General features: G+C 45.4%; 1 protein-coding gene across 3 annotated transcripts in view; it reads left to right on the forward strand.

Annotated features, from left to right (window-relative positions):
- Window positions 1-23,982, forward strand: part of hdhd2 (haloacid dehalogenase-like hydrolase domain containing 2) — a 52,292-nt gene extending 28,310 nt beyond the window's left edge. For all 3 annotated transcript variants that reach the window (XM_072497455.1, XM_072497453.1, XM_072497454.1), the window contains 4 exons: window positions 6,991-7,075; window positions 16,481-16,697; window positions 22,375-22,438; window positions 22,771-23,982. In XM_072497455.1, the coding sequence (XP_072353556.1) occupies window positions 6,991-7,075; window positions 16,481-16,697; window positions 22,375-22,438; window positions 22,771-22,874 (470 nt within the window). In that variant the 3' untranslated portion in view covers window positions 22,875-23,982. The remainder of the gene's footprint in view (window positions 1-6,990; window positions 7,076-16,480; window positions 16,698-22,374; window positions 22,439-22,770) is intronic.
- The last annotated feature ends 396 nt before the right edge of the window (window positions 23,983-24,378 follow it).

The following is a 24,378-nucleotide window of genomic DNA, read 5'->3' on the forward strand; positions in this document are numbered from 1 at the left end:
GACAGGGAGTACCAGGTTATGAACCTGGCACACTAGGAAGATGCAGTGTCGCTGGTGACTGGGTCTGGGTACTGCGGGCCAGTGAAACATTAACGGCAGGGAGGTTTGAAGTAATGGGGTCCGCGTTCCCGCGCAACCAAATGTTCATGAGAAAAATGTTGAGCACGATGCAAGAAGTCCTCATGACTGTCCTGGCTGTCCTCTTTCCTTTTCCTTCTTGTGTTCTTTTGTTTACTCCGGTCCTGGAGTCTGTAAAAACAAGCATAGTATCTGTAACTACCTTGGTTTAATATCCGGTGTGTTAGTGTGTCTGTCCTTTTGAGCCCAATTATTCCCTTATAATTGGTCACTATGTGTGACTCCCTCATTTTTTTTTCAAAAACAAATTTTAGGACACGGCACACTTCCCAATGACGGACCAGTGCTGATTTACCATCCAAATGTCCCAGGATGTAAATAGCATATGGCAGCAACCTAAAGGTCACCTGAACAAATAAAAACTTATTGAAATGAAAGAATGTCAAATGAGGTGCGTATGGGCCGCGACGGGTAAGATTTGGATGGAGTCCCCGGGTAGGACGGCTACCAATGCCGTATCTCCCCTACCCGAGCGTGTTTTACCAACGGGGGGTCCCCAGGCAGGGCGGGTCTCACGCCGTTTCTCCACTGCCTGAGCAACCGACAAGAACGGGCAAAAATGTAGTCATCGTGGTGTGGTTGCTACAGTGATTCTATCCTTGAATCACAAGAGCAGCTACGATCGGGCATCTGGTACCCGAACCGGTATCAGCTGAAGTGTCTGCAGACAAGCTAGTTCCGCTGAACAAGCTTCTGGTCTGCTGACCAGGTATCTGCAGATATGTTGGTACCGCTGAATAAGCGGCTGGAAAAAAATTCTCCTGTCGGATGAACAACACAAAACAAACGTACGAACAACATAAAACATCCTGCAGGTTCCATCAGAATACGGGACATCGTAAATCACATTTGGGCTGGGGTGTAATTAGCATATGGATGGAGTGCAGCGTGACCAAAGAAGAAAGGAAGGAGGAGTGAAACAAAAATGAAGTGGCCTTGCTGAGGTAACACTGCCATGAGAAGTGGTGGGTAAGTGCTCACAGTGTGCATGGGGCAGCTGGGACCTTGTAGCTGCTGTGGGTGGTGTTCCCTTTCATATCTGAGGGCTAGTCTAGCTGGTGGGGGTCTCCTGCAATCTCGGGCGAAGTGTCCTGGCTGCTCACAGTTGTAACATGACCCCTGAGGCACATAAGGTGGAGCAGGCTCTCTGGTGCATTGTTCCCTTGGGTGTGGTTCCCTGGGTGGGGGGTCGGGGCTGTTGGTTTCTTTGCTGGTTCGGGGGGCATGTGTGGTCTTATTCCGTTGCTGTTTCAGGGGGGCTTGACATTCTCGTGCGTAATGTCCTAATTGTCCGCAATTGTAACATTCCGGTGGTTTCTGTGGGGGGCTGTTCCTTCCTTCGTTTACCCATGCGGGGTTCTGGTGCGATTTAACTGGATGCATGTCTGCCTGCTCTTCCTCGGGTTCCCTAACTACGGGTTTGTCTGCTTCTGCCTGCTGTTCTTCGGGATTTTTAACTTTGTACAGACTGCTCCCAGGCGCGGGACAATCTTTTTAAAACCCATTTCTCATTGTGGGCTTCCTCTGAGGGGTCATAATTCGTACAGGCTTTTTGTCCTGCCTCTGTGGCATGGGAGATAAGGGTGCGGGTCCATTTGGCCACACCGTCTTGGGACAAATGGGCTTGTTCTAAATTACTGAAAACTGCTGTGAAATGAATCCACAGGCGTCCAGCAAACACTGTGGGGTGTTCTGTCTTTTCCTGCCTGCACTTATCGAGGCCATCTACGGAGTCACCCCGGTTATACCCGATCGCATCCAGGATCGCGGTATGCATTTCGGCAAGGGTGTCTCCTCCTACGTTCTGTGGGTCGGGGAGGGCTGCTGCTACAGACGGATCTAAACTTAAAACCATGAGCTTTACGTGCTCTCTCTCATCCAGGCCGTACATGGTCGCCTGGTGTTTGACGGTGGCAAAGAAATGGTGGGGGTCTGCGGCGGGGAGGAACGGTGTGATCTTCTTGCACGCGCCCCGTAATTGGGTCACTGTTAAGGGGGTAGAATATAGATATTCTGCATCATCCAGTGTGGCTGTGCGGAGGGTGGTTACAGGGTTCATTGGAGCCTGAACTACGTGCTGTGTGGGGGGTTGGGGTGCTTTTCTCCTTTGGGGCTTTCCCTGCACACATGTTCTCTGAACATATCTCTGCGCTGTTTCTTGCAACTCTTCCCAATCAGGGCCGTCTTCCTGGTCTAACTTTTCCCCAAAGGTTTCCTGAAATCCTTTCTGGACAGAAAGCAGTGATTGCAGGTCTGCAATCTGCTTCCGGCACTTTGCATGATCTATTGTGCTCTGTCTTTGTTCTGTGGTGGCAGCGTGGAGCGCTCTCAAGGCTGCCTTGAGATCACTACATTGTTTCTGTAGCGTCTCCACCTGCTTTTCTGCTTCTTTCCTTACCAGGACTGCACGCTGCGTGTCCTGATAGGCCTTTTCGTATTGCGATTGGAAACTGCTTAAATGCACCAGATAAGACTGGTGACCCCGTTTGGCGTCAGCCACCTCTTCATCCTTTACTGCTAATTTCCTCCTTAACTCTAAATTCTCTTTCTCAACTTCGCTTACATCGACTTTACTCATACGATGTATGCCCTCTACTTCTTTGCGGAGCGTCTTGACAACCTCCTCTGTGCCTCGCAATTGTGCCAGACAGGACACAATTGCCATCGGCTTGCGAGCTTTCGCTAATCTCTTTTTATGTATTTCGCTCAGGTTCTCCCACCAAGTATGCCCTATACTTCTGGGACCTGTTTCGTTATTGTCGCAGAAATCATTCCACAGGGGCCATCCTTTGCCCTTGAGATGTTTCCGGATTTCCTCTTCCCAAATGGGACATTGTCCCACTCTACTGCTGCTGGTCGCTGCGACCGCAAATTCCTCGGGGTTCATGAGGCGTTGCATTGCCTGCATGGCCATCTTTCCTATTCGCTTGCTTTGTTTAAATTTGGAACAGGGGGCTAAGGTGGTGTCGTAGATGCGGGTACGGCTTGCGCTAATTTCCGAAAATACAGACTTCCGACAGTTTTGACGCAACAAAATCTATCAGTTTTACCTTATAGCCCTGTTAGTTACGCATGCATACACACACTTCCGAATTATGAATTATTAATCAGAACCGCTTGAACACTTGTGGTTTTTTGTTTCCAACTGGATTCTAATTCAAATTTCTTGGGTTCTCCCGGAGTGGTTTTCCACTTCTAGATCGGGTCCCGTCAGGATGTCGCCAAAATGTTGCTCTTATTAGCCTTAGTTTTATTAGCTCTAATTCTGTCACCCTTTGCTCACGAGTCACCAGGTATCTTTCTGATACCGCCCCATTGTTCAAGCTCAAGTAATGATTAATAATGCAGCACACCGCTTAGTAAAAGTTCAATCAATGATCATTTATTATATACAGCAATAAATACTTGTACAATAATCCTACTCCTAGACTAATACCTACCACTAAAGGCCAATATTTAACTTTGGCGATGGCCCACCAGGTCAGGGAAACGACTGGTCTATCAAATTGGGTCTGGACTGCGGGATTCAAGAAGGCTGGTACGAGTCGATAGTCTGGGGCACCTATCTGGTAGCAATCGCTGGAGTAACACTTGTTTCTTCGTCGAAGGGCCTCGAAGGTTGCGAGTAGGAGAAGAAGGGTCGATCTGAACTTGGCCCCTATTTTTATAGTCTCTAGGGGCTTCCCGCCTCTCGGGGCGGACCTTGACCCTGGTTCCAAGTGATTGGACTTGGTCCCAATCACTTGGTTCGATATGCTCCAATAATGGGGCGATTCCTTGATTGGGGGGTGGTCGTCCACCTTTCTTTGTCTCAGCCACAGCTGGCGCCGAAAAGTCTGGATCGGCTTTATGTTGCTAATGTGTAGCAATTGTTCCCGGGGATGGTTGCTTAGTATGCAGATGGCTGGGTTGTTGTGCTGTTAATGGTTGCAGGTATTGGTCTGGGCCGATTTCCTCAGAGCCGAATACACTGTTTTGCCTGCAGCCGTCCGTTTGAGTCCTGTTGGCTGATTTTCCCATCAGCCTCTTTCGTTCGCCATTTTAGATCGGGGTTTGACCATTTTACTCGGGAATCAGCCATTTTAGGTGGCTACAGTATTCAACCACTACAAAAACACAAAAAAGGAATGAAACCGGACAGAACACCCGGCATCTGACCAGGACCGGAAACAACAACAGCAAACCCTGTCGACCCTGCAAAGTCCTCCTTACTAACATCTGGGGGTTTGTGCCAAAGTTGGGAGAGCTAACTCACAGTCTAGTTAAGCAACAGCCTGACATAGTAATTTTCACAGAATCATACCTTACAGACAATGACCCAGACACCACTATCACCATTCCTGAGTATGTCCTGTCTCAGAGGTGGCAGTACAGTGACATACAGGCAGGAGGGAGTTGCGTTGGGAGTTCTCAACATCGACTCTGGACCCCATGAAGTCTCATGGCTTCATGTTAAACATGGGCAAGGAAATCTTCTGAGTACCACGGACCGGCTGCCATTAGCTGATGAATCAGTATTTCTCCATGTTGAACACCACTTCGAAGAAGCACTGAGCATGGCAAGGGTGCAGAATTGCTCTGGGTGGGGTACTTTAATGTGGTTGGTACTACCACCACAGACCGATCTGGCCGGGTCCTAAAGGACATAGCTGCTGGACTGGGACTGCAGCAGGTGCTGGGGGAACCAACAAGAGGGAAAAACGTACTTGACCCCATCCTCACCAATCTGTCTACCGCAGATGCATGTGTCCATGACAGTGTAGGTAGAAGTGACCACTGCTCAATCCTTGTGGAGACAAAGTCCCGTCTTCACATTGAGGATACCCTCCATTGTGTTGTGTGGCACTATCACCGTGCTAAATGGGATAGACTTCGAACAGATCTAACAACTCAAAACTGGATAACCGTAAGGCGCTGTGGGGCAGCAGCAACGGAATTGTTTTCAACCACTCTGTAGTCCTGCCACATCCAGCTGGGAATGGTGGTGGACAATTAAACAACTCACTGGAGGAGGAGGCTCCACAAATATCCCCATCCTCAATGATGGAGGAGCCCAGCACGTATGTGCAAACGACAAGGCTGAGGCATTCGCAACAATCTTCAGCCTTAAGTGCTGAGTGGATGATCCATCTCGGTCTCCTCCAGAGGTCCCCAGCATCACAGATGTCTGTCCACATGATATCAAGAAACGGCTGAAGGCACTGAATACTGCAAAGGCTCTGGGCCCTGACAATATCCCGGCAATAGTACTGAAGACTTGTGTTCCAAAACTTGCTGTACCCCCAGCCAAGCTATTCCAGTACAGATACAACACTGGCATTTACCCAGTAATGTGGAATGTTGTCCAGGTGAGTCCTGTACACATAAAATAGGTTTAGCTCAGTGAGGTTTAGCTGGTTTGTAATGCAGAACAAGGCCAGTAGCATGGGTTCAATTCCCGAACCTGCTTACCTGACCAGGCACCGCAACGTGGCGACTAGGGGCTTTTCACAGTAACTTCATACTTGTGACAATGAAAGTTTATTATTAAATCCAACCCAGCCAATTACCACCCTATAAGTCTACTCTCTATCACCACCAAAGTGATGGAAGGAGTCATCAACAGTGCTATCAAACGGCACTTACTCAGCAATATCCTGCTGGCTGATGCTCAGTTTGGGTTCTGCCAGGGTCACTTAGCTCCTGACCTCATTACAGCCTTGGTTCAAACATGGACAAAGCTGAATGCCAGAAGTGAGATAAGAGTGACTGCCCTTGACATGGCAGCATTTGACCGAGTATGGCATCAAGGAACCCTAGCTAAAATGGAGTCAGTGGAAATCGGGGGAAAACACTCTGCTGGTTGGAGTCAAACATGGCACAAAGGAAGATGGTTGTGGTTGGACGTCAATCATTTCAACTCCAGGTCATCACTGCAGGAGTTTCTCAGGGTAGTGTCCTAGGCCCAACCATCTTCAGTTGCTTTATCAGTGACCTCCCTTCCATCTTAAGATCAGAAGTGGGGATGTTTGTGGATGACTGCACAATGTTCAGCACCATTTGTGACTCCCCAGATAATGAAGCAGTCCATGTCCAAATGCAGCAAGACCTAGACGATATCCAGGCTTGAGCTGACAAGTGGCAAGTTACATTTGTGCCACACAAGTGCCAGCCAATGACCATCTCCTACAAGAAAGGATCTAACCACCGCCCTTGACATTTAATGGCATTACCATTTTTAAAAAATCATCCCTAGTTGCCCTTCAGAAGATGGTGGCGAGTTGCCTTCTTAAACCGCTGCAGTCCTTCAGGTGTAGGTACACCCACTGTGCTGTTAGGGAGGGAGTTCCAGGATGTTCCCCCAGCGACAGTGAAGGAACAGCAATATATTTCGAAGACAAGGTGGTGAGTTACTTGGTGGGGAACCTCCAGATGGTGGGGTTCCCAGGTATCTGTTTACAAGGGAAGAATGTCTGAGGTTATTTAGGAACTCTAGGCGTCTGTGAAACCATTCCCCAGTATAAGTCATTATCCAGGTCTTGCTGTGCTTTGACATGGAAGACTTTAGTTGCTGTCGACAGAAGAGCAAGTACTCCAAAGGAAAAAATCCATGAAGGTCTCAACAGCTACATAACTAATAAGAGGCTTAAGAACTTAGTATGCCAATTCCTTGGGTCTATCTCAGGGCAGAACATAATGGATAAACGATGATATAACACCCAGAGCAACCAGAAACATTGAGGCAATCGAATCTGGAGAAATAAAATTCAATTGAATGAAGAACTTTTAAAATAATTAAATTAAATAAAAAATTGTCTTTCTGAAGCGCTTTCTGTAAACTTCGGAAGGTTCATTAGAATGTTTTTTTTTCAGGAATCAACAGAAGTGATCCTAATGCTGTAGTTGTTGGATTAGCTCCTCAACACTTTAATTACAACACAATGAACAAGGCATTCAGGTAAGAGTGCAAATGAAATAATATTGTTTTGTTAAAGGGAAAGAAAATAGCCTGGTGACACACTCTGCCTAAACTTACAAATGAAGGAAGTCTGACATTATTTAGGAATTGTTGGAGCCTTTGAAACCATTGCCCAGTATATGTCATTACCTTCGGGGAGAAAAGGAGGCACTTTCAGTAACTGATGTGGAGTTATGTGGGCTACATTTTAAATTAAACTATTGTAAGGACTCCAAGTATAAGCACAGAAAATGATCATGACAACTATGATATTTTTAATATATATTGTATTATGTTTATGATGCTGCATTGTTGTTAAAAGAACTTAGGTTAAGGTATGTCTGCTAAAGCAAGGACTTAACGGTGAGGCAGGCTGTGATGTCACTCTTGGGAGGGGCTGGGTTTGTTTATTTTTTCAGCCCTGCCTGTGTCTGTTATTTTAGTTTCATTTGAAAATGAAATGAAAATCGCTTATTGTCACAAGTAGGCTTCAATGAAGTTACTGTGAAAAGCCCCTAGTCGCCACATTCCGGCGCCTGTTCGAGGAGGCTGGTACGGGAATTGAACCGTGCTGCTGGTCTGCCTTGGTCTGCTTTAAAAGCCAGTGATTTAGCCCAGTGAGCTAAACCAGCCCCTGAGTTCTGCTCTGGCTTCTGATGAAAGTAGGTGTGTTTCTCAGACTGCCTTCTGCAAGCTTCTCTCCCAAGGACTTGGGGCACAAATCTGTAAGCCACACATTTGCGTGCATTGGAAGCTACACATATTAATACAGAGGGTCCTGTTCTTTGTAGACAGAATGAACATTTGCACACATTGCGCCTGTTTCTGCTAACAGAATAAGTGACAGCCATTTTCTGGTTCATTGCTCAGGGCAATCCCTTGACCAGTCAGAGTCAAGGTGACTGTTTTGAATTTCAAACAATGATTTGCAGTTAACTGTCGATCACCATTAATTGATACATTCTCCATGGCAATGTCTCTACCAGTCGAAGTCCACTTGCCAACCCAACCAAATCAACACTCATTTCTCATAACAGTATAAAGTGTGGCTTCCCCTGACACTGGTATTGCGATTGTTCTGATGTTCAAGACGAAAACCTTTGATAAAATGCATATTTTTTTTTACCAATACTGTGGAATCTTTTATATTTGTTTTTCCCTCTTTCTTCCACTTTTCCTGTTTTGCTGAAGATGCTGAAAAAAATCCAAACTGATCATAGGCAGAGATTTTGAGAGAAAATACAACTTGGAGAGAAACGGAAGCAATCTCTGCCACAAGATTTCTTAAAACTCTGTTGAATAGAGCAGCAAGGTAGCATAGTGGTTAGCACAGTTGCTTCACAGCTCCAGGGCCCCAGGTTCAATTACCGGCTGGGTCATTATCTCTGTGGAGTCTGCACGTTCTCCCTGTGTCTGCGTGGGTTTCCTCCCACTGTCCAAAGATGTGCAGGTTTGGTGGATTGGCCATGCTAAATTGCCCTTAGTGTCCAAAAAATGTTAAGTGGGGGTTACTGGGTTACGGGGATAGCGTAGATACGTGAGCTTCAGTAGAGTGCTCTTTGTAAGGGCCGGTGCAGACTTGATTGCCGAACGGCCTCCTTCTACACTGTAAATTATATGAACATAATAATAATAATTGCTTATTGTCACAAGTAGGCTTCAATGAAGCTACTGTGAAAAGCCGCTAGTCGCCACATTCCGGTGCCTGTTCGGGGAGGCCGGTACGAATATTGTCTCTAGTTTTAATTCTCACCCATTTGGTAAAACTGGGCTCCACAAACCTCGTTCTATAGTGACAAAGCTCTTGCAGCCTGCAGAAACCGTGGGTGATATGAGTATGGATAGTCTCCGCTTGTACTAGGATTTAACCCACAACACAAAACTGCTTCTAATTCAGCACTGAATTAACAATCCCACTGACCGATCACACAATCTGATTGGTGCAGGAAAAGGAGAAAAGTGCCGCTCTTGAGCTTCCAAGATGAAGCACGTTGTTAGTGCCCAGTAAAAGGAGCTTTTGTCACCATCTAATCATGCTCTGGAAAACACCCAATGCAGCCCATGGATCACCTTCTTCATCTTGAGCAGCACCGAATTAAGTTAAGCGTAGTGACAAAGTGGAAATGCAGCACAAGTTTATAGTGACTGTCGTTCCAGATTTGAAGATACTTCCCCAGAACCTCATCAGAGGTTCTTCATGTATGAGCATAGACCAAGAGTGACATCCGTTAACCTGAGTGTTCCAGCAGGATCCCAGCCAGCTAATTTTTTTATTCCTCTTTATTGAGATACCAGCTAATTGCAGGATATCATCATCACTCTGGCTGAGATTACTAAATTAGACCATAAGATAAGATCATAAGATATAAGAGCAGAATTAGATCACTCAGCCCATCGAGTCTGCTCCACCATTCGATCATTGCTGATATGCTCCCCATATCCATTCTCCCGCGTTCTCCCCATAACTCTCGGTCTCCTTATTAATCAAGAAATCCGCTTATTAATCAAGAATACCAGATATGTGCTTTAGGTGCTGTTACCCGTTACATTTTTTTTCTTCTAAATTTGGTTTAGTACCCAATTATTTTTTTTCCCAATTAAGGGGCAATTTATTGTGGTCAATCCACCTAACCTGCACATCTTTGGGTTGTGGGGGTGAAATCCTCGCAGACATGGGGAAAATGTACAAACTCCACACGGACAGTGACCCAGGGCCGGGATTCAAACCCGAGTCCTCAGCGCCGTAGTCCCAGTGCTAACCGTTGCGCCACATGCCGCCCTATTACCCGTTAAATTGAGATCAAACTTGGGACCTACCTTGCAGATCTGCACAGCACAGTTCCACTCCAAGCAATGTGCCTCCAGCACAAAATATTGTTAAGTATTCATATGAGGAGAGAAGGCATCTGCTTCTTTTGTTTTTAAAATGGTTGTTGCAATGGTAGTACTGAATCCATCCAGTTTAAAATGAGATTGAGTTGTTCTGCTTATATCATGGAACTTGTACCATTGGAAACTGTTTAATAATTATGCTAGTTACCTTGCTGGGTATGCAGGATTTTTCTTTATCCAACTACCCCGAACAGGATCCTTCTCCCTCATTTCTCATCGTCAGTAGGATCTCAACTAGAGCACTGCTCCATTTCCTTGACATTGTTAGTCAATAAGCCAAAATTAAGTCTCTCATTGTTACACATTCTTTTTGCTTTCCTGTTCTTTTACCTTTCTCTGAACTTTTTTTTGCACATACTTTCTCTTGTTCTTTGTCCATTTTTTCTTTCATTCTTACACCCCTTCATTCGTTGCCTCTTTTCCTTCATATTCGTAGGCAGCATGGTAGCATAGTGGTTAGTATAATTGCTTCACAGCTCCAGGGTCCCAGGTTCGATTCCCGGCTTGGGTCACTGTCTATGCGGAGTCTGCATGTTCTCCCCGTGTGTGCGTGGGTTTCCTCCAGGTGCTCCGGTTTCCTCCCACAGTCCAAAGATGTGCAGGTTAGGTGGATTGGCCATGATAAATTGCCCTTAGTGTCCAAAATTGCCCTTAGTGTTGGGTGGGGTTACTGGGTTATGGGGATAGGGTGGAGGTGTTGACCTTGGGTAGGGTGCTCTTTCAAAGAGCCGGTGCAGACTCGATGGGCTGAATGGCCGCCTGCACTGTAAATTCTATGATATTCAAGTGTTTTGCTGCCCTTGAATAAGAGATCTCATTTCCCGTATATTGTCCGCCCCAGCCATGTGACTCGTACCTTGTCATGTTTTTATCTGTCGGCCATAACTTGTCCTGTGCTTTCTAGCTGTTGAAATGGCAATTCTGGGGGAGAAAACTTTGCACATAAGGGTGTTCCTCTCTATTTCACCCACTGGAAGATCAATAGGATTACGAGCTGGAATAGGCCAAATGGCTCCTCGAACATCTTCCACCTTTCAATAAGATCACGAGTAACACATCAACTCCACTTTCTTGTTAATGTTTCATAATGTTAAAAATGGAATTAAAATATTTTCACATTAAAAAAAAATGAAATTAGGGCTAAAGAGATATAGGGGGATGGTGGGATCAGGGTATTGAACACAATGATCAGCCATGATCATAATGAATGGTGGAGCAGGCTCGAAGGGCCTCCTCCTGCTGCTATTTTCTGTTTGTTTCCATGTAAATGAAAAACTACAATATTCAGACTATAACCTCAGAGCTCCAATGGTTGATAACGATCAACCCCAAAGGATGAAGATGTCTCATCTTCTATGAAATATTCAACCTGAAAGTTGTAAAATCCTTAAGCTATTTGATAACTGCCTTATCTTTTTGGATCATGTCACTTGTTAGATGCTGGCACCCAACCAGATCAGGGTTCTGTGTAGGTGGAATTAGTGCTTGGTACAGTTGGACATTGACTACATGGGAGAGCTTATCCCACATATCTTATCAGGTATGGGCAGCACGGCAGCATAGTGGTTAGCACAATTGCTTCACAACTCCAGGGTCTCAGGTTCGATTCCCGGCTTGGGTCACTGTCTTTGCAGAGTCTGCACGTTCTCCCCGTGTACGCGTGGGTTTCCTCCGGGTGCTCCGGTTTCCTCCCACAGTCCAAAGATGTGCAGGTTAGGTGGATTGGCCATGATAAATTGCCCTTAGTGTCCAAAATTGCCCTTAATGTTAGGTGGGGTTACTGGGTTATGGAGATAGGGTGGAGGTGTGGGCTTGGGTAGGGTGCTCTTTCCAAGAGCCGGTGCAGACTTGATGTGCCGAATGGTCTCCTTCTGCGCTGTTAATTCTATGAAATCTATGGTACAATATTTGGCCCATCACACAAACAGCATTTCTTTCTGCTTGTGAAGAAGTGATATTTACACATATCAGATTTGGACATATGAAATAATTGGGTTAATAGTCTGTGATTGACCAAGATAGAAAAACTTGCTTTTAAATGAAAAGAAAAACTGCAGAAAATATGAAATAAGGATGAAAATAGTAAGCTGCTATTTCAAAACAGCATTTGAAGGAATAACGTGGTTAAACACCTTGGATGGGAGCTTGCTTCAGTACCATCACAGCCGACCTGGAGAAAGACATGAAATTGAAAAAAAAGGAAGATTTGCATTTCTATAGCGCATTTCATGACCTCCGGATGTTCCAAAGTGCTCTACTGACAGTGAAGTACTTTGAAGTGTAGTCACTGTTGTAATGTACAAAACAAGGCAGCCAATTCCACACGGCAAGCTCCCACAAACAGCAATGTATTTTTCTTTGTAATGTTATGTGAAGGATAAATATTGGGTGGTTTTCATGAGACAGACGGACAACTGTTTTATGGGATTGTGCAAACACAGGTGACGCACCAGAGTTGCTGCTGACCAGTACTTGAGTGTTTTTGGAGGCTTTGCTGAATGCAGTGGCTTCATTAGGGTTTATTAATCTAGTTTTCCAGGGGAAAGAGATTTGAGTTCTCAGAAAAACGCACTTTAACAGAGAGTAATTTTAATTCTTTCTGAAATTGGTAGCCATGTCTTCTGCTGCCTAGGCCTTATGTTGTGGAATTCTCACTTCTGGTGGCAGCTATGAAGGAGTAGGTCGCACATTTGGTGGCTCTCGCTTGGGTCAGACCTTTGGACCTTTTCCCCCGATTTTATCTCGGACTTGAGTTGGTAAATTGATGGAAGAGGCAATTGTGGAGTGGATTGTGGTGCATGGAGAGGCGGACTAGAAGTGCTCGTAAAGGAAGAAATAGACGAACAGAGAAGGCTTGGGCTGAAGCTGCAGCGGGAGAAAGCATGGCGGAGGACCGGAGTCCTGGCTTGTCGACCCAGCGGTCAACGGAGCAGCTGATGCAGTTCATTCAGGAGAGCTTCTCCAAGCAGAAACAGGAATGCTTGGACCCGATTAAAGAAATGATTGCGCGGCTGGAACTTAGATTGGATGCCCAAGATCGGGCGATCCAGAAAGTAAGAAGGCGCTGGCTGAGCAGGAGGAACATCAAACAGTGGTGGAGTTGGAGGTGGGGATGCTGAGAGACCAGCAGAAAAGGCTCCTGGAGAAGGTGGAGGATCTAGAGAATAGGTCCCGCCGGTAGAACCTGAGAATCGTCGGTCTCCCGGAGGGGTCCGAAGGAGCGGATGCTGGGGCATACATAGCGGGCATGTTCGAAAAGTTGCTGGGGGATGGGACGTTCTCACGACCTTTGGAGGTGGACAGGGCTCACAGAGCGTTCGCGAGGAAGCTGCGAGTGGGCCCCCCCCCCGAGGGCAATGGTGGTGAGATTCCACAGGTACCTGGCCAAAGAGCGTATTTTACAGTGGGCCAAGCAGACACGGAGCTGTAAATGGGAGAATAGTATCCTGCGGATCTATCAGGATCTGAGTGTGGAGGTGGCCAGGAGAAGAATGGGTAAAGTCGACCCTTTTTAAGAAAAAGGTGAAGTTTGGACTGTTGCATCCGGCCCATCTCTGGGTCACGTATGAGGTGCAACATTTTTATTTTGAGTCGCCCAAGGAAGCGATGGACTGCGCTAGAAGGAAAGGGCTGGTGGCGGACTGAGGTCTTTGAATTTTGCTGCAGCGGTCACATTAAAAAAGTTTCTTGTTTTTTTGGACGTTATTTATAATGCCTTCTGTATTGATTTGGGGCCTGTTGCAGAGCTGAGTTAGTTAAAGTTTACATTTGCACTGATGCGGGATGGAGGTGCGCTTCTTAGATGTTGGATCTTCATTTGATCTTTTCTTTGTTTTTTGTGGGGGGTTTTCGGGCAATTGTGTTGGGATTGCTTTTCTTTTGAATGTGTGTGCCGGGGGAGGGGGAACAATAGGTGGGAGAATGTCTGGCGCCATGGGGGCAGGCCAGCAGATGCGTGGGGCACGGGCTAGAGACTGGCCCAGGAAAGGTGATTGCTGATCGGCGAGGAGGGGGGGGGACGAGCCCCCCAACTAGGCTGATCACATGGAATGTGAGAGGGCTAAATGAGCCGGTTAAGAGGGCACGTGTGTTCGCGCATTTGAGAGGACTGAAGGCGGACGTGGTAATGTTACAGGAGACGCACCTTCGAGTAACTGATCGGACCATATTAAGGAAGGGATGGGTCGGACAGGTTTTTCACTCAGGGCTGGACTCGAAGACTAAAGGGGTCGCGATCCTGATTAATAAGCGAGTGGTATTTGAGGCGGGAAGAATAGTTGCAGATGTGGGAGGCCGGTACATTATGGTCAGTAGGAACCTGGAGGGGTTGCCGGTGGTACTAGTAAATGTGTACGCGCCAAATTGGGATGATGTGGAGTTTATAAAGAGGATGCTGGGGAAGAGCCCGGACCTGTATTCGCATAAGCTGGTCATGCGAGGAGACTTTAACACAGTTATTGACCCTGGGTTAGACCGGTCGAGCTCAAGGACGGGCAGGGTGCCAGCAATGGCAAAGGAGCTAAAGGGGTTTATGGAGCAGGTGGGGGGGGGGGGGGGGGACCCATGGAGATTTGGGCAGCCGAGAGTGAAGGAGTTCTCCTTCTACTCACACGTGCACAAAGTATACTCCCGGATTGATTTTTAAAATTTTGAACAGGGCTCTGCTGACGGGGGTAGTGGACACGTTGTATTCGGCGATCACAATCTCAGATCATGCCCCGCACTGGGTTAACCTACAGGTTAGCAGGGAGAGTAGCCAGCGCCCGTACTGGAGGCTGGACGTGGGACTTTTAGCTGACGAAGAAGTGTGCGGATGGCTGAGGAAATGTATTCAGAACCACCTGGAAGTCAGTGACACGGGGGAAATTTCGGCAGCGGTGGTCTGGGAAGCATTGAAGGCAGTGGTTGGAGGGGAGCTCTATACAGGCCCATAGGGAGAAGGCAGATAGAGCAGAGACAGACCGACTGATAAAGGAGAGATATTGCAGGTATGCGGAGACCCCAGAGGCAGGGTTTCTAAGGGAACGACGGAGGCTACAGGCGGAGTTTGGCTTGTTAACTACAGGAAGGGCGGTAGAGCAGCTGAGGAAGGCGAGGGGGCGATCTATGAGCATGGGGAGAAGGTCAGCAGAATGCTTGCGCAGTAGCTTAGAAAGAGGGAGGCAGCCAGGGAGATGGGGAAAGTAAAGGACGGGGACGGGAACCTGGTTAGAGACTCAGCAGGGGTGAATAAGGCGTTCAAGGAGTTTTACAGTAGGCTGTATGGGTCGGAACCCCCAGCTGGGCCGGAGGGGATGAGGCACTTTTTAGTGGGCTGAATTTCCCGAAGGTGCATGGGGGGTTGGTAGAAGGCCTGGGGGCCCCGATCGGGTTGGAAGAGATAGCAGAGGTTCTGAAGGCCATGCAGTCGGGTAAAGCCCTAGGGCCGGACGGGCACCCAGTCGGGTAAAGCCCCGGGGCCGGGCGGGCACCCAGTGGTGTTTTATAAGAAGTTCTCTGGGATATTGGGGCCGCTGTTGATGAGGACATTCAATGAGGCAAGGGAGCGTGGGGTGGTTCCCCCGACGATGTCACAGGCCACAATCTCATTGATCCTGAAGCAGGACAAGGAACAGAGCTATGTGGGTCCTACAGCCCGATATCCCTATTGAATGTGGACGCCAAACTGCTGGCCAAAATCTTGTCCTCTCGGATTGAAGACTGTGTTCCGGACATGATTGGGGAGGACCAGATGGGATTTGTTAAGGGTGGGCAGTTGGCGGCCAATGTAAAAAGGTTGCTAAATGTGATTATGATGCCCCCAGAAGGTAGGGATGTGGAGGTAGTGGTCACAATGGACGCAGAGAAGGCTTTTGATCGGGTCGAATGGGAATATCTGTAGGAGGTACTGGGGCGGTTTGGATTTGGGCGGGGCTTTATTGACTGGGCATATTGTCATAATAATCTTTATTGTCACAAGTAGGCTTACATTAACACTGCAATGAAGTTACTGTGAAAAGCCCCTAGTCGCCACATTCCGGCACCTGTTCGGGTACACTGAGGGAGAATTCAGAATGTCCAATTCACCTAACAGCACGTCTTTCAGGACTTGTGGGAGGAAACCGGAGCACCCGGAGGAAACCCACAGACACAGGGAGAATGTGCAGACTCCGCACAGACAGTGACCAAAGCCAGGAATCAAACCTGGCACTGTGCAGCAACAGTGCTAACCACTGTGCTACTGTGCATGTATGGATATTGGGTGATGACAGGGTGTGTCTGGGCCAGTGATGTATCTAATAGTGTTGTAATACTGCCCTTTATTGGTTTGCACTCCACAGATATATAGCATGCTGATGTACTCTGGGTTCACAAAAGGAAAATAGCCATCCCAGCAAGGTACTGAACCCATGGAGACATATTTTCAGCAGAGCGCAAGAGGGGAGGAGAGAGGAAAAAGCATTTTTTTAAAAGAAAAATTACATATAACTACTGATCATTCACACTTGAACAATGTTCTGCTCTTTTACCTAGGTTAATTTCTGATGGTGCCCCTCTAATTGCCATACACAAGGCAAGGTACTACAAGAAGCTAGATGGCTTATCACTTGGGCCAGGACCTTTTATCACAGGGCTGGAATATGCTACAGATGTCAAGGCCACAGTAGTAGGAAAGCCAGAGAAACCATTCTTCCTTGAGGCTCTCCAAAGCATTGGATGCCAACCAGAGGAGGCAGTCATGATTGGTGATGTATGTACTGAACATCCGTTTATCTTTTTCATCTTTTACCCTCTTATTCTTGTATTCAACTTTTATCTCTGCTCCTAGTCAGTCTCTTTTGGTCTGAAAAATGAACAGTCTGGGCCAATGACATATCGAATGATGTTAATACCCACCTTGGCATTTTTTCTTTGTAGGTTAGATTCTGCTGGTATTTTCAGTTCCGGAACAAATTTATACCAGAGCCTAATTAATAAATGTCGTTCAGTCAGGATGGAACTTTTGTTTGATATCTTTTGGTAGTTGTGTATTCTTGCAGTTGAAGTGTCTTTATTGGGAAATTATTGGAACACATTTCTATCTTTGGCACAGAGCCTGGGCAGCCAGCGTGCCCCAGTCAGGTAGAGAGTAAAATGTATTGGTCCTACAAATCTGTTTTGACCCTTGACTCAGAAGAACAAAGCCCACAACACCCAAAGCACTTATCCAGTGTTGAGTATTATTTGGGGTATCTATAGGACATTTCACAGTGCCAGGTATGGTTTGCTGGGTGGTGATTTTTTTTTCACTCAGCACTTTGGTTGCGTTTCATGGATTTCTTTACAGTGATGTCAGGATTGCTGAAACCTGCCTTTTCTTTGAAATGAATTGGTATGTGTTTTTAAGAATTTTACACTAGAGGCCTCTTTTTGTGCAGTAAAACTCTGAGAAGATTACTGGTGACAGAACATAAGAACATAAGAACAAGGAGCAGGATTTTAGGCCAACTGGCCCCTCGAGCCTGCTCCACCATTCAATGAGATCATGGCTGATCTTTTGTGGACTCAGCTCCACTTTCCGGCCCGAATACCATACCCTTAATCCCTTTATTCTTCAAAAAATTATCTATCTTTATCTTAAAAACATTTAATGAAGGAGCCTCTACTGCTTCACTGGGCAAGGAATTCCATAGATTCACAACCCTTTGGGTGAAGAAGTTCCTCCTAAACTCAGTCCTAAATCTACTTCCCCTTATTTTGAGGCTATGCCGCCTAGTTCTGCTTTCACCCATCAGTGGAAACAACCTGCCCCCATCTATCTTATCTATTCCCTTCATAATCTTATATGTTTCCATAAGATCACCTCTCAACCTTCTAAATTCCAACGAGTACAGTCCCAGTCTACTCAACCTCGCCTCGTAATCCAACCCCTTCAGCTCTGGGATTAACCTAGTGAATCTCCTCTGCACACCCTCCAGTGCCAGTACGTCCTTTCTCAAGTAAGGAGACCAAAACTGAACACAATAATCCAGGTGTGGCCTCACTAACACCTTATACAATTGAATCATAACCTCCCTAGTCTTAAACTCCATCCCTCTAGCAATGAAGGACAAAATTCCATTTGCCTTCTTAATCACCTGTTGCACCTGTAAACCAACTTTTTGCGACTCATGCACCAGCACACCCAGGTCTCTCTGCACAGCAGCATGTTTTAATATTTTATCATTTAAATAATAATCCCTTTTGCTGTTATTCCTACCAAAATGGATAATCTCACATTTGTCAACATTGTATTCCATCTGCCAGACCCTAGCCCATTCACTTAGCCTATCCAAATCCCTCTGCAGACTTCCAGTATCCTCTGCACTTTTTGCTTTACCACTTATCTTAGTGTCATCTGCAAACTTGGACACATTGCCCTTGGTCCCCAACTCCAAATCATCTATGTAAATTATGAACAGTTGTGGGCCCAACACTGATCCCTGAGGGACACCACTAGCTACTGATTGCCAACCAGAGAAACACCCATTAATCCCCACTCTTTGCTTTCTATTAATTAACCAATCCTCTATCCATGCTACTACTTTCCCCTTAATGCCATGCATCTTTATCTTATGCAGTAACCTTTTGTGTGGCACCTTGTCAAAGGCTTTCTGGAAATCCAGATATACCACATCCATTGGCTCTCCGTTATCTACTGCATTGTTAATGTCCTCAAAAAATTCCACTAAATTAGTTAGGCACGACCTGCCCTTTATGAACCCATGCTGCTTCTGCCCAATGGGACAATTTCCATCCAGATGCCTCGCTATTTCTTCCTTGATGATAGATTCCAGCATCTTCCCTACTACCGAAGTTAAGCTCACTGGCCTATAATTACCCGCTTTCTGCCTACTTCCTTTTTTAAACAGTGGTGTCACGTTTGCTAATTTCCAATCCGCCGGGACCACCCCAGAGTCCAGTGAATTTTGGTAAATTATCCCTAGCCATCTCTTTTAGCACTCTGGGATGCATTCCATCAGGTCCAGGAGACTTGTCTACCTTTAGCCCCATTAGCTTGCCCATCACCAACTCCTTGGTGATAACAATTCTCTCAAGGTCCTCACCTGTCATAGCCTCATTTCCATCAGTCACTGGCATGTTATTTGTGTCTTCCACTGTGAAGACCGACCCAAAAAACCTGTTCAGTTCCTCAGCCATTTCCTCATCTCCAATTATTAAATCTCCCTTCTCATCCTCTAAAGGACCAATATTTACCTTAGCCACTCTTTTTTGTTTTATATATTTGTAGAAACTTTTACTATCTGTTTTTATATTCTGAGCAAGTTTACTCTCATAATCTATCTTACTCTTCTTTATAGCTTTTTTAGTAGCTTTCTGTTGCCCCCTAAAGATTTCCCAGTCCTCTAGCCTCCCACTGATCTTTGCTACTTTGTATGTTTTTTCTTTCGATTTGATACTCCCTTATTTCCTTAGATATCCACGGTCGATTTTCCCTCTTTTTACCGTCCTTCCTTTTTGCTGGTATAAACCTTTGCTGAGCACTGTGAAAAATCACTTGGAAGGTTCTCCACTGGTCCTCAACTGTTTCACCATAAAGTCTTTGCTCCCAGTCTACCTTAGCTAATTCTTCTCTCATCCCATTGTAATCTCCTTTGTTTAAGCACAAAACACTAGTGCTTGATTTTACCTTCTCACCCTCCATCTGTATTTTAAATTCCACCATTTTGTGATTGTTCCTTCCGAGAGGATCCCTAACTATGAGATCCTGAATCAATCCTGTCTCATTACACAGGACCAGATCTAGGACCGCTTGTTCCCTCGCAGGTTCCATTACATACTGTTCTAGGAAACTATCGCGGATACATTCTATAAACTCCTCCTCAAGGCTGCCTTGACCGACCTGGTTAAACCAATCGACATGTAGATTAAAATCCCCCATGATAACTGCTGTACCATTTCTACATGCATCTGTTATTTCTTTGTTTATTGCCTGCCCCACCATATCAATCAAAAATGCTCCTTTACCTATCTACAATAAATGCTCTCAGCCCTGCTGTCTAACAGAATCCTCAACACTATTTTAATTTACCATTGGTCCTGTGATGACTCCCTCACCTGGTGCAAAACTCTGCCTGTTGCTCAGGCTATATTTAAATTACTGTTGATTTTTATAGAACAGCAAATTCAAACAAATGATAGAAAAAATACATCTACATTAACTATCACTTAAGAGTTATAGAAAACAGCAAAGTCACTTCTATTCTAATGCTCAATTTTAACCAAACCCTCAAAACACAGCCTCTGATTAGTTTTGAGTCACCTTTTGCTACCGTGGAATTTCTAGCTTGGCCCTAACCATCAGTTTCAGACTAACTGCTGACGGGGAGAAAGTCACCATTTAAGATGCTTTGACGATGTATTGGAATGAGCGACATGAAGAATATATCACAAATGTAGGTAGTCAACCAGTTAAACAGCTGTCAATCAACCAAACTTTATCCTACCTTTCTTGATAATTGATGCAAAAAAATCTTAATTATTTCCAGTTTACACCAGAATTTTACAACTTAAAAGACCAGGGGCGCAATCCTCTGGCCTCGTTGCGCTCTCGCTCAAGCGAAATGAGGCCGGTGAATAGTGGGAAAAGCCAAAATCGAGATCCGCGCCAAGCGCCAAACAGTTTGCGATGCAATCGGCCCCCTCCCATAGGTGAAATCAGGATCTCGCCGTAGCGTGGAGAGAAACCAATTATCGCCACTTAAGCCCAATTTCCATACAATTAACGAGAACCACCCCATAGCCAACAACCTCCAGTCATTCAGTGGCCTCCCCAGCAAGTGCTCACGCTGGTGCTGATTAGTACTCCTTTTGAAAAACGTGAACCTGATGGAAGGGCTTCAGTGGGGAGCCAAGGAGGTGAGTAGCCATCTATGCTCACAGGCAAAGAGCCTGCGGCGCTTGGCTTGCCACCCCAGTGCTCGGCTGGGGGTGGGGGACCATCTGCAGGGGTGAGCCACCATGGGAGGGGAGGGAAGAGACGCTGGGGTTGGGGGGCAACCGCTCGCGGCACACTATACCAACCCCCGAATCGTGTTTACTGGTCAGGGGGCAACCCCCACCGACTGCTGAGGCCTCTGGCTGCACGGCTGAAGGCTATTGCTAATAGGGATTTGGGAATTGGCAATTGTGGTTAAGTGGGAGCTCGGGGTGCGCCATTTCAAAAACTCAGTGGCTGTAAAAGGTTTGGGTTTTTGGAGTGGGTTTAAGAAAGGCAAACTTTTTAATCTAGAAGAGTTATTTTGTGTACCTTTTGGGAGTCAGATATGCATGGTCAAAAGGAGTGAGATTCTTCAGCAAAACATTGAAACACATGCAGCAGTTGTTACCTTTCAGCAATCTGATGCCAAGTGGATTCCTTGGGTGGGCAGGCCATGTAGCATGTGGGGAGTCATTGCCTAGCATCCCAATCACACCCTGATGGCTGGTCACTGTGTTGAACAATGCAGGAGGCAACACCACACACGCAACATCTGAACACCCAGGGGATGGGACACAGCTCTGGGGTGATGTCCACGGCTGGAGGGTGGGTGAGTGCCATGGGGAGGGGGGAGCATGTCTGAAGAGATAGGCAAACGGTCTGGAGATCAGCCCGCATTGTGGAAGAAAGTGACAAAGGCATCATTGTGGTTGAGCAAAAAGATGTTTAATGGGTTGTAGAATACCCCACTCAAGATCGAAAAGGTGAGAAAATTGTTTTTTTTTCCAGTTAGGTCCTGGAATACCAGAAAGTCCTTTATCCTACAGCCCACTTTCCATCCTTCTCTTGCCCTGCCCTTCACCCCCTGAATAGAACCATATATTGTTCTTAATTTAACTTTTGTGGTCCCTGGAAGATTACTTTCTATTAATGTTGAGCTGTCTGGTCTGTAATTACCATTTTTATTTCTTCTTTACATGAGGTGTTACCTCTCCCATCCTCTAGCACAATTTCCATATTAAATAACAGTTGAAAAATTATGGTTAAACTTCCTATTATTTCATTTCTCACTTCACTCAGCATTCTAGGGTGCAGATCTTCACAGCCTAGTGCCTTTTTCACTTGAGTTGCATCAATTCCTTATCTGCAGTTAACCACCACTCTGTCTTGTACTCTTTCGTTACACAATGCAATGTGCTGCTGTGAAAACTGAGATAAAGCTTTAGCATCTTTTATTCTCCATAAAATTATTTTGTTTTAAATCTCTAATTAGCCCTGCCCTACCTTTAACCATCCTTTTACTTTCTACTTTTTTTGGAATTCCTTTTATAGTTCCCTTTGAGATATACCACTTTCTTCATGTCTTCTCTTAGTCCTTTTAATCCATGTTGTTTCCTCTATTTTCTTTTCTGTCCCATCTTGTAGAGAGGAAGGAATGTTAACTCAGAATAACTCTTTCTCCCTATAGGATGCTAGAGATGACGTTGGTGGAGCACAAAATGCTGGGATGCTGGGCATTTTGGTAAAAACCGGTAAGTATGCTTGTAACGAATTATGTGCCAAACTTCCAGTGATGATTTGTTCTGCTTGTGCCACTTTAACCCACGGACAATTCAGTAGAAAGGGTGATATCCACCACTCTGAATGCTGAACCCTTTTGTAGGCTTATATACTGCCTGTCAGTGACATTTATATTATGAAATCATTCATAAAGACTTGTTACATTTTCATGATAATAAAGTCACTTCAAATCCTCTGTAGTCAGCAACTGAATTCTCTGCTGCTAATTCAAATGTCCTAATTGAAAAATGACCGTTGATATTTTTCCTGACAGTCATCTTACTGTTGTTTTCAATTTTTCTAGGCAAGTATCAACCTGGAGATGGAGACAAAACAAGCCCTCCTCCATATTTGATATGCAATGCTTTTCCACAGGCAGTCGACCACATACTACAACTACTGCTGTAAAATTCATAAAAGTAAAAAATTAATCTAACTACGCTAGGTATATTCTATATACATTCACTAATTTTGCCAAACTCTATTAAAAGAGAATGAACATGGACATTTTAAGGAGTCACTGAAGTCAGACCAATGAGTCTGTAATTGCAAAGTATGGTTCTGTCATTCTTCTGGGAAATGGAAACTCTTGGTCTAGCAATTATACTGGGGTGCTATCCCAGCAGTCCCATCCGGATTATGCCTGTTGTGATACTCTACTACTGACCCTGCCAAATACATGTGTTCTTAGCACTGGCATTGATTGGATTTTTCAGACTGCAGTCCTGTTTTGGAATTAAATATTACCCCCTGTGTTTGCCTGACTTGAGAACACCAGGCACTACAGTTGAGTACTTGAAATTGCTAAAGATTTCCCACCCATAAGTCACCAATTATTCAGCGGACAGGATACTTGCCAACACTCTTTTTGTAACCTTCCCTGCAGGCAAGGCTAATCGTGTACAATATGCTAGTCACTTATGGGCGAATCGATTGTAAATAAATGCAAATGTGCCATTACCCGTTTCCAATACTTGGTATCGTAGGAACACTGAACAAAAGGAGTGCCTGCCTCACAGGGTTGATGAGAGGGAGTGGAATTTTTTTAATCCAGAATATCTGGATATAGTTGATTTTTAGGAGAGATTAATTGCAAAACATTAGCACCAAATTCAACATTTAAGATAACAGAAATCCATATTTTAATGGCTGTTTGAAGGCTGGCCACGGGACCACACTCCAACAAATCTCTTGATACTCATCGCACTATTCCCCAGTTTCATTCAAAACAGATTCCCTCAGTAGAGATCAGGGTGCCTGCCAAAGTTATACAAATGTCTGATGCACAAATAAGCTGGGATCAAGGTAGGATCTTTATGGCAGTTGAAAGTTGCCCCAATGGAAAAAATGTGCCCAATTCTGCGAAAACAGATTACCTAGGCTATTAATTACTGTCTGTATATTGGAACCAATGTATCTTCTGTTCTCCTGAAAAGTTTTGTCAATTACATTTCATGAATAAAATTGTTGGTTTCTGCCTACACGGAACAGAAACCTACCACTATGTATTTGAAAACTTTACCTGAATTACTTTTTCTTATTTTTAAACTGGATCTTTCTGCTGAACAAAGTAAATTAAGATGTTTGATCCTCTGTCTGGGAGTTATCCCCAGCAGTCTCCAGGACAAAAGGATTCTCTCCGTTTCGGGAATGTCATACCTATTATACCTAAGCAGCTACTACCAGGCAACCTGGGACTGGTTAAGTGAATTTCAAAGGGAGCAAAAGGATATCAATTTCCATTTGATAAGCCAGCCTTGCTATCAAGTCAGGATGTGTATTGAGGCAACGGCTTCCCAATATTAGACATATCAACCCTTAATTGCTGAGACATTATCAGTTCTGAAAACAAAGCCAATTCCAGACTTTGGATCAACATCCCTTTTTGAAGTCACTGTCACGAAAGGTCACA

Source organism: Scyliorhinus torazame, chromosome 3, assembly GCF_047496885.1.
Source record: "Scyliorhinus torazame isolate Kashiwa2021f chromosome 3, sScyTor2.1, whole genome shotgun sequence".
NCBI lineage: Eukaryota > Metazoa > Chordata > Chondrichthyes > Carcharhiniformes > Scyliorhinidae > Scyliorhinus > Scyliorhinus torazame.